Source organism: Atta colombica, unplaced genomic scaffold (assembly GCF_001594045.1).
Source record: "Atta colombica isolate Treedump-2 unplaced genomic scaffold, Acol1.0 scaffold226, whole genome shotgun sequence".
Taxonomy (NCBI): Eukaryota; Metazoa; Arthropoda; class Insecta; order Hymenoptera; family Formicidae; genus Atta; species Atta colombica.
Window position 1 is genome coordinate 1080502 of NW_017259323.1, and position 11356 is coordinate 1091857.

Genomic DNA, 11356 nt, shown 5'->3' on the forward strand with positions numbered 1-11356 from the left:
TATTAATTATGCAGAAATATAACCAAAATTTTAGATTGTATTATGAGACTTTTTAGGATAATATGTAACATGATCTAAGATATGTAAAATCAATCTACTTTTATAAATAGCTTAAAACCAAAATAGTGATTTATAATAATATAATAAAAAACTACTTGTTGCTTCTTATAACAATTTTTTACGATAATAAAATAGAATTAATGCTAAATTAATACAATATATAATATTTGATAAAAATTAATATAGTATATTAAACCGATTATAATTAAAGCTATTATAGAATTATTTTCCGATAGAAAAAGTAAATATTCAACTAACGAACTTTCTATTATGATTCTATTTTTAGATAATAATAAATCTTTTTTTAAATTGGTTTATCATTGACACGTAACAAAATAAACAGTGACAATCTTCTCCAATTATTTTTGTCTAAGGTTTATTCTGAATCGATCTTCCATTTGCTAAGATATAGATATAATAGATAGATAGATAGATAGATAGATAGATAGATATCAGATACTTCTTAATAATTTCAAATATTAACTGATGAAAATGGAATTATTCCAATCGAAAATCTTCCTGAATGATTCCATAATAACTCCATCAGTCAATATCTGACTCTGTTAGCAAAGAATTTGCCGTATTTCGCCGAATGCCAGGATCGCGGTTGCAGTTCGTTCCAATATATTGCCCCTGTGGTTTGAGTTTGATCTGATGGGATTTCAGTTTTGCGATCGTCATCTTTCTGCAAGACCGATTTTTTATAGAACAAATCTCTAAACATGAGCATAAAGAAGTATAGAAGCTCCACTATAGTGATGAAACTAAAGCCAATGAAGACGCCACATATACCGCCGATATCACCTGCAACAATCATGATACGTTTTGATACGGTTTGAAAGGAAGATAAAATTATTTGATAAAACTGCAGTGTGTTTTCAATGTTCATTCTTAAAAAAAAGTATTACACGCACGTAGTGGCGATTTATGCTATAAAAGAGAGGGATTTTTTAAGCAATATCATCGTCACTTTCCTCTCTTTATACAGGCTTGCTATCCTTTAATCAATGCTTTATAAATCGGATACGTAATTGCTTTTTTCTTAATTCATAAATACATATACAAACACACACATATACATTCCAAGCCAAAATTTTGGAAACACTTTTTAAAAAATGACATTTTTGGGATTAATTATTTAAATATTTGTAATAATTCTTTAGAGTCAATAATACTTATTGGACCTAAAGAATTATTATTGTTAAAAACACACTGTTTTATATTTGAAAACAATCCCTAAAATCAATTTTTAAAAAGTGTTTCCAAACTTTTAGCCTGGAGCGTATATAAACTTAATAAGTTCCGTCTTTGTATTAATATAGAATTATTGCTTTCTATTAGTAGTTAATGTAAAAAAATAACGACTTCTAGATTTAGATAGATGTAGAATTTATGACTGTATTTAAATTAGTGTTGAAAAAAGTGCATATCTGCTCTCATATTTGAAGTATTACCATTTTTTCTGATTTTTGTAGTATGTATAAATAATAAATATACAAAACAAAAAAGTATATACAAAATAAGATATATAGAAAACTATGTTCAAATTTCACAATAACAAATTTTCTCTAATTAACATAAATAAAATGTCTAAAATTTTCAAAAAAATTTATTTTATATAAAACCTTTATCATTTTATTTTATCAATATAAATAAATATGTATATATAATCTACATAATCAAATTTAAAATATTTGTTTTTTCCTTAATGCGTATTAATTATATTAAAAATTGTCTTCTTAAATTTTTGGGATTATGAAAAGTCGAATGTCGAATAAACTTTTCCATGTTTCTCAGAAAATATTCCTCTTTTCAGCAATTTATTTGCAAAGTAAGCACCGGCAACTAGAAATTGCGCTATGTGAGAAATATTATCTTTTTTTTTGCACGAGTACCAGACTAGAGTGGAGAAACGTGATACACAGTCGGATATTAAAATTTCATTTTTGAAAACCCTCGGGCATCCTACAGAAGAACGCGGACAGAAAATTTCTCTTCCACACTACTCTAGCTTTGATCATGTGATATCTTTTTCATATGTTTTGTATCAACTGTGAAAAGATTTGCTCATCGTTAATTTTCATACCAAAATTCTTCATAATTTACTTCTTTCAATGTGCAACTAATTAAAAATAGTAAAGGTGGAAACATCGCACTCCGGGAGGAGTCATTTCTTCAATCTAATTATATAGATATGATATGAAACGCAGTGATATCAGATATATCAAGAGAAGTGATAATGTCTTAGCACTAATTATAAGTATTATATTTACACTAATTACAATAAGTTCAATGACAGCTTAAATAGGACTGTTTGTGTCTTTTACACATCCTTTCTCTACTTATCAATTTTATTCGTTTTCTACAAAATTATTTTTATAGTTTTTATTTTAAATTTGATTACTGGAAAAAACATTTTTTAAAAATTAAGTAAAATTAAGTAAAATTAAGTAAAATAATTATATTCATAATTACAATTTGTTTGAAATGTTTGATTTGTTAAAAAAGTATTAAATAAAAGAATCTTGTTTCTATAATTGATCCTATATTCAAAACAAATTGCGTTTACTTCATGGGCTTTTTTAAAAGTTTTAATCCGAAACGATGTAAAAAGATGTAAAAGTTGAGATTAAGAAATTTAAATTTAATCTCTCATTTATAAGTAGGTATAATTCTTTAACAATCTGTACTTACTTACGAGATCATACCAGTAAAAAGACATATCTTGTTTCAATTTGATTGTACCGTACTTTGAAAAGTATACATGTACTATTCCTTCATTAGTAACGTTGTAATTCTGTCTAAAATTAAGCAATAGTAAAGTTTTGAGACCTTTTTCTAGGAATTTTCAAAAACAATTTTATATTTTATACTGACAAAAATATAAATATACTTACAATAAGTTAGTATTGAATTTACCAGGAGTTATATCAGTCGTCCAACTTAATACATCGTAACTAATATCTTCACAGGCAGCATAACAACTGTAACAATGTAAAGCCTTTTCTTCTTTTTCAAAATTGGTGTGTTCTTCCTCGTGAGGGAGAATCGTTAACCAATCGGCTATTTTATAAAGGAAATAAAAATCAATATATCGAATATAAATAAAATAATCATAATTATTAATTTATTTAAATAATAAGTTTTAAATAATATAAATATTAAAATTTACAAATTGTTTATGTAAAAACATAATTGTTTTAGATTAATAATGTAATAATGTTTACATTTATGCTTAGCTAGGCATTCGGAGTCCAAGCTATTACAAATACGCCATGAATCTGAAATATATAATAAATATACATACATATATATTACATATAAAACATAATAAACATAAATAGAAAATATTTATAAAATTAATCTGTAAAAAAGAATAAAATTTGCATAATTAAAGTTCTTTTCTTGTAAAATAAATTTGAAGAAATCCAGATAATTCTCACGACTTAATTAAATTGCTGTATTTTATTATAACTTTTTTATATTTAAATATATATGTATTACAGCATATATTATAAACATATTACGTTATAAAAAAATTTCTTAATTTGTTTTTTCTAGTTATTGCGATAAATATTATCACATGTCTCGAATTAAAAAATCGCTGACACAGAATTGAAGAGATATCGGTTCGAATTGCGGTTGAGGTAATATTGTTTGCAATAAATTATTTACAGAATTGTAAACATGTATATTAGCATCCTCAACATTAAATTACTTGTCAATTTAATCTGTAATATTACTACTAATATTATTACAGTTTCAGTTCAGGACTATATTCCAACAAATAAATTAATTTTCAAATAAAATTTAAAAATTGATTGCTCATGCTGTTTCAATATTGCCAAGCATCTTTATTTCTTGTAAACAATTAACAAAAAACTTTATCATACTGGGTAATGATCATAATGATCAGATAAAATTACGTTAATATTACAAAATCTACTTTTAATTTTTTAATAAAAATATAAAAATAAAAATTTGCAAAAAATGTTCATATTTTGAGTTAGTATGAGGAAAGATAGAGAGTACGTCAAGCAGGATAGCGCGATCGTCGTTGCACGTGTTGTTGATTAATATGGAGAACGGAGAAGGCAGCTGCGAGAAAAACGACTCCAAGCACGCCCTGTGCTATCGATGAAGCGCGAGAAAAAGAGCAATCGGGATGGCTTTAAAACGAAAGAACAGAGAGAGAGAGAGAGAGAGAGAGAGAGAGAGAGAGAGAGGAGTACTCGGTGTTGCATGCGGCGCGGCGCCGCTTTCAGCGAGTTCCTCTTCTTTGCTAAAACCCCGGCCACAGTAAGTTAATCCTACAGAGCGATGCTTCACGCGATCCGCTTTAATGCTTTAAGCCACCCGTGGTAAAGCCTCGTTAGAAAGCTCGCGAACGCGTACGCCTCGCAATGCGGCGCGCAACGTTCCTTTACAGATTGCCGCTCACGCCTCTCGACTTCGCGATAGAAGAAAGAAATCGCCGGGATATAAGAGAGTTCACCAGTCTAAAGAAACCCGATTTATCCAATAAGATACGATCCTTACTGTGTGGTCTATTTAAATCTTATCTATAGTCTTAAGTAATAAAATTTTATCTGATAAAATTAGTCACATTTATCTTGACTTATACGTTGCTTTTAATTATCACAATCCTTATTCTATTATGATTAATATCAATAAGAATTACATCTAATTATATGTAATTATGCATTTTTATTTTTAATCTGCCATTACATTTTTTAATTCAAATCATTATTAAAATAATGATTATATTTTGTATTTCAATCAACTTGTAAATTAATAGAACTAGATTTAAAACTTTATTTTTAATTATTATATTTTCAATAATTTTTATCGTGCTTTCTGATTTAATATTAATGTATTTTTGTTTTATCTCAACTTTCGCGACAAAAGTAGAAAAGTCGAAGTGTGAATGAGATGTGAGAACGATGTGAGAAATTGATAGAAATCTTGGCTTCGGAAGATATATTATCTATGACATTATCATATTGACTATTCGTTCAAATTAATTTCTCTTCTTTTATTTGATTATCTATTTTTTTTACTAAAACAAAAACAATTATTATATTATTACTTTTAGAAATTTTGATTAATTTTTATATTTATAATACTTTAATGTATCTAAAAACACTATTAAAAATATGATAGACATAATAATAATATTATTATAATGTTAATTATGAAAAAGATGTAATACTATATACTTATTAAATATTTTTTAACTTACCTAACATAAACTAAATCTTTTCCAAAAAACTTTTGTTAAACAAAAACTCTCTGTAATGTCTGTATAGATTTTTATGATTATTTATAATATAGTTTTATCACAGCGTATTCTATTAACAGATAACAAATAATAACAATTGAATAATATGTTATCCTTTATTATATTTTCTAAAACATATAAATCGTATTTTTCTACTAACAAAAGAAGATAAATAGAAGGGTTAAATTATATAAGGAGAATTTGAGAAGAAAATAAAATCGAAAAGAAAGCAACACTATTTGTTCCGAAGAGTTAGCAATATTGCTAGCAATGTTGTCGAATCGTTAGTTTCGGTAGACTGTAATGCACTGCAAAGAAACACCAATGAAAGTAATTCGCGCTGTCGTGAGTGTAGAATTTACAAGTTCGATGTTACCATTCGTTCTATTAAAATTGAAATTCGTTTGTTGCTCGTATATACGATTCGTCAAGATCAATGAAGTTAATATCAATTTTATCGAGACGTTCAATCATACAAAATGAGCTGACCGTATAATAAATAAATAAAACATTAATATTATAACGATCATTATACTCTGTCACTTGACTTTAAAACGTCATTAAGTAAGCTTAATAAATCTCTCAAGCCACACATAAATGAAACACTGAAGAGTAATAAATGAACTGCTTCAGATTTAATACTCTTTCATTTAGTCACGGATTCCTTATGTATTTGCATATACAGATTAATATACGTGAGAATTTTTAAATTTTTAATTGTTTATAAAATTTGACATATTATATTTTAATATTTGAAAAAATTTAGCCCAACGTTTAAAAAATTCATGGACAGAAAACTCTCAGTTATTTATAAGAATTTCTAAAAATTCTTATTCTTTTTCATAACTAAAATAGCTAATTTTATTATATTTTCCTTATTTGAGTAAAATACTTGATAACATACATTTTTCTAATTGCTAACTTTATTTGCAAATTATAATTTAAGCTTTAAAAAAGAAAGCAATAGCAAGCGCGGTTAAATTTTTAATTTGCGAAGCTGAGTAGAATTATAAGCCAGTTGAAGCTTTCACAAAATCATGAAATGTAATTTCTCAACGAATTAAAAATTTCTTATTATGAAATCATAGTCGCTGTAAGATTTAATATCATTCTACCATTATTATTTAACGATTCTTCTTTTAAAATTATATCATGCAACAGAAATTCTTAATAAATACTGCTTTAACGTGTAAATGAATACAGTTAAAAAAAAATTTTATTTTTAAAAAAGAGCTCTCGTATGTATAAGTTGCATCTGCCAAGTATTTTATATTTTCTATTTAATTTTCTATTGAATTTTGTAAATCAAAAACAATAAGCAATTTTTAATTAAAATTAATAGATTTCATGATTTTGCAGATAAACACTGAAAAATTAAATGACCAAAGTAAAAATACATATTATATCAATTTATCGTTTTAATTAAAAGCAAATTCATCATTAAATACATATTCGCAAGCTTGCAAACAATATGCATAAGCGTTAAGTGCATCAAATTTTAAGTTTTGCATATTTATAGTAAGCCCAAGAATTTTTTTAAAAACCAGCATAAATAGTTACGAAAATTAATATGTTTTTACTAACAATCTTTTATGCTGTGACGTGGATAAAAGAATGGTCTGCATCCACAGGACTTCTGTATGAAATTAATCTTACAATCAACGATACAATCACTGTAAGTATACATCGTAATATTAAACAATAACTTTCCCTCATCTGGGAAAATGCAATTACGTTTATTTCTAGGGAAATTCTTGATTTCTGGATTACTAATAAAGAGCGTTCCAATTACGTTCAGAAAAGTTTCTGAAAGAGGTACTGCAAGTACCTCCGTGACGCCACCACTGGTCATATCTGGATAATCAGTAGGGTTGAACACAATCACCTAAAAATTCAAAGAATGTTAGTTTTGCTAAACTTTTCTCTCTTTTGCCTCTTTCTCAAATACACACGCACGCACGCACGCACACACGCACGCACGCACGCATGCACAACTTCTTTAAATTTAATAAAAATAAACTATTTGCACATAATAATTAATTAACGCTGAAGATTTTTTCAAAAAATATATGTCAATCTTTTTTTTACAAATAAATTGTTTTATAAAGAAATATGGTTAATAAAATATGGTTAATAGATAATAAAGAAGTTTATATAAAAACAGTTTATTTAAAAAAACATGATAATGATGATTTTTATATAGCATTTAATAATGAAATATTTAAGAATATCTAATTTCTTATGTAATATTTGTTACGATATTATTTACTTTGATTAGTCGAATTGCATTAACAACTGGACATTCAATACGAATATAATTTATAAAACATTCGCTGTTGATCCAAACATATTATATGCGATATATATTTTTTTTGCTTGAATCGAATTCATTCGAGATTCATGTTTTTTAACATGTTTTTTTATGCTGCAAAAAGAGACATCGTAATTTGTATAATGCGCTGGTCTGTTTCCACAAGTTAATTACGACGCTAACATTTACTTGATAACTATCATATTCCAACTATGCTCTATACGGCTCTGTGTGTGTGCGTGTGTGTGTGCGTGTGTGTGTGTGTGTGTGGTGTGTATGCATATTACATCTACTATATTTTTATAAACCAAGCATATTTTATCAAAATACAGAAATTCTCGATGTTTCTCGATGATTCATCAAAATACAAGAATAAAACTGAACCATATCAAATAATTCTTCTTAATAAATTAATTTATTTATTTACATAAAAAAACAGCTGATTTTTATTATTTTAAAGTAAAGAGACTTTGGACATTTTCTAATAAAATTTTCACTATCAAGATGTTTATTCAACAGATATACATTTTAGAGAAATTCTTTTATACAAATTTTTTATAAATTTTGGAGTTTATTTTAGTTTTTTAAAATATTAAATATAACAAACTAGCAATCAAAAAGTCAAGCATTTACTGTCTGATAAATATAAACATATTTGTATAAGATAATTCTATTAAACTCTATATATATATATATATTACAATAATTAAATAATAATTAATAAATTAATAATTATATGATTTATTTTATAAAGTAAATAAAAGTAAATAAAAGTACATACCTTTAGTTTCAATATACAAATGTTTAGATCTTTTTATATAAAAACTGTCTAATATTAATTTGAAATTAATAACAAATAATTCTTTATACCTTTTTCGATATATATAAATATATAATAATTACTTTTATTGTACATAATGTACATTTTTTTAAGAAGTTCGATTAATCTTGCAATGCATCTAAAAGTATGCGATAAAAATATCTCAACAAAAGAACAGAATCTTCCAGCATGTTTTTAACGAACGCGGGTTCTCCGTAAGTGCTAGTTGCTACAGTCTAAAGTACACACTACACTGCAAATATGACGGAGTGAAGAAAACGCACGATTATATCGCACCGCTAATGACTTTCGCAAGCTTTTTATCACCATGCACTATGTGCGAATGAAGCACAGGTGGCTTGTAATGGCACGGTAAGCGTGGAAAAAGTTCACAGCATGAGGCAGCTACCGATTATCTTGTCGCGACAATAGATTTGATATGTGAACACAATATAGTTGAAATACATTATATACGTAAAATTATATTTTTTAAGTAATTTCAATAATTATTATAGCTTGCATTAATACTTATTTAATTAAGAAATTAGTTTATCACAAAACAAGATTAAAAGATTTACATTTATGCTGTAAATAATATTTAAGATAAATTCTTTATTTTTTGTTTTCTCAATCTTTTTCATCAATGTTTTTTTATATAAAGTTTCTTAAAAAATTTTTAATTTCTTTATTTTTATATAATTTTATACTTTTTTCCTTAATTTGTAAATTAAACCATGTTAATTAAAATTTTAATAACTGTAATAAAAATAATTTTGTGTTTATTTCCAAAATTTAATAAAATATTAATAAATAAAAAAAACAACAATCTATTATTTTATAATAAATGTAGTAATAATAACAATTTTGCTTGATGTATTAAAAACTAATAAACTAAACATTTATCACCAATAATAACCAATATGATGATTTCTAAATTGTCTGTATTTTAAATACATTTGAAATGTAGATACATATTTCATGATACTTCGCACTATATAGAATCGAGTGTTAACGCTACTTTAGCATCATAAAGCATTGCAAGAATAAATCTTCATTTCGCTCGATTAGCCCCTTTTCATATTCAGCACTCGTGGTAACAACTCGTTATGAGTCGAATATGACCCGTTTTCGAGAGACGAAGATATTTCCAGGCAATTCTCATGCAAGACGTTTTCTAAATTATACGTTAGATTAGAATTTTACCAACGAGTGAATTCTTACCGCGGCCTTTCCTTTATTTATAAAATAACGTTCATCAAAAATATTAATAATTTTTTGCAAATATCCGGCATAATTTTACAATTATTGACGCATCTGAAGTAATTTATTCTACACAGCTCTTGATATAATAAGGACTCGAAGAATTAAATTAAGTTACTATGATTTAATTGAGATTGTTTATTATTTTCATAAATCTTCTTAATTATGTAATTCTTTTTTTACAACAATTTTAAATAACAAAAGTTCTTTATATTCATTCAAACTTTTATCATTACCTTAATAATCAAGACACGCTAACGAAGTTAAGCGAAACATTCTAAGAACACTCTATGTAATTATGTATTATCAAGTTTCTCAGAATCTAGGTTGAACAATGCTATTTTTTGGTTAATTAAAAAAAGAAATATTTTCTAGATTTTAATTTTGCATGAACGATAAATAGTTTTTCTTTAATGTAGATTTAATTTAACTCCGAAATGTAAGATGTTCTCAAGAATGTGGAGTATTAGAGAGCACTGTTTTGCTTTCTTAATTTATTAAAATAGCACATAATGCCGTTTCCACTTGCCTTCCAACCCTTAATGGGCAACATTGAATAGAAATAGTCATCTAAAAATGGATCCATAACAACTGTTAGACCGCGTTCTATTCCGAGATCCCACACTTGCTCCGACTTACTTAGCTCAGTCACATCGTTCTGTCTGTTAAGATGTAATTACTGTCATTAATTTTTTAAAAACTGTCGATATTTAGCATTAATATTATATTTAACGTTATATTTCTAAAAAATCAATATTCTTTATGATGTTTTAAACTGATTTACATTTTTTACACTATTCGATATATTATTATAGATTATTGTGATGATTATCAAAAATTACAATCAAAATATATATAATATGTAAATAATGTAAACTTTTTTTCCGCATAAATTATGTAACGTAATATTAATATACTGATATTATTAATTTCTAATTAAAATACGGAGCCATGTTTTACTATCAAATATAAACATGTATAATATGTGTATCTCTTGATGCATTAACAGATTAGTAAAACATAATTTGTATAAAGAGAACACCGTTATCATGTGCTTTAAAACTGAATTGTAAATGTCAAGTTAATATAAAAGATAATTCTTTCAATATCAAAACATAATAATCAACTTATTAATCACTAAAAATTAATGTAGTATATTGCCAAAAGTACCATAAATACATACTTTATGAATATAAATAAATAGATAAAGAACTTACGTTTTATTGATTTAATAAGTTTTTCTATGTTGATTCTATGTGATTAAAAATTGACTTCTAACATAATTTAAACATTTGTTAAAAAAACTTATTCACATATTAATAATACAAAAATATTCATGAATTATTTTATATGAAAAATTGCTTTTTCAAATAGCAGTTAATCTTTGTATCGCAGCATATACAAATGGTATTTTCCTGCTACATAATTAATATATTGCGATCTAATCAACAAACAATATAATTTAATGACAATTTCTAAACAAGATTCAACAATAATATTCTAATCAACAAACATTATGGGCAATTTAGCAATGTAGTTTGTGTTATGAATCAATTTCTATCAATTTAGCCACTTTCAACTATATGATTAAAATAATTAATTAAAAAAAAAAAAAAAATATATA

The 11356-nt window shown here is 25.6% G+C and overlaps 1 protein-coding gene across 1 annotated transcript in view; it reads right to left on the minus strand.

Annotated features, from left to right (window-relative positions):
• Window positions 1-607: 607 nt before the first annotated feature.
• LOC108688186 (sodium channel protein Nach-like) overlaps window positions 608-11356 on the minus strand; it is a gene marked incomplete at its 5' end in the record, with an annotated part of 15396 nt that continues 4647 nt past the window's right edge. The window contains 6 exons of the mRNA XM_018194332.1: window positions 608-864; window positions 2755-2861; window positions 2958-3123; window positions 3288-3341; window positions 6926-7226; window positions 10262-10394. Coding sequence (XP_018049821.1) covers window positions 608-864; window positions 2755-2861; window positions 2958-3123; window positions 3288-3341; window positions 6926-7226; window positions 10262-10394 — 1018 coding nt within the window. The remainder of the gene's footprint in view (window positions 865-2754; window positions 2862-2957; window positions 3124-3287; window positions 3342-6925; window positions 7227-10261; window positions 10395-11356) is intronic.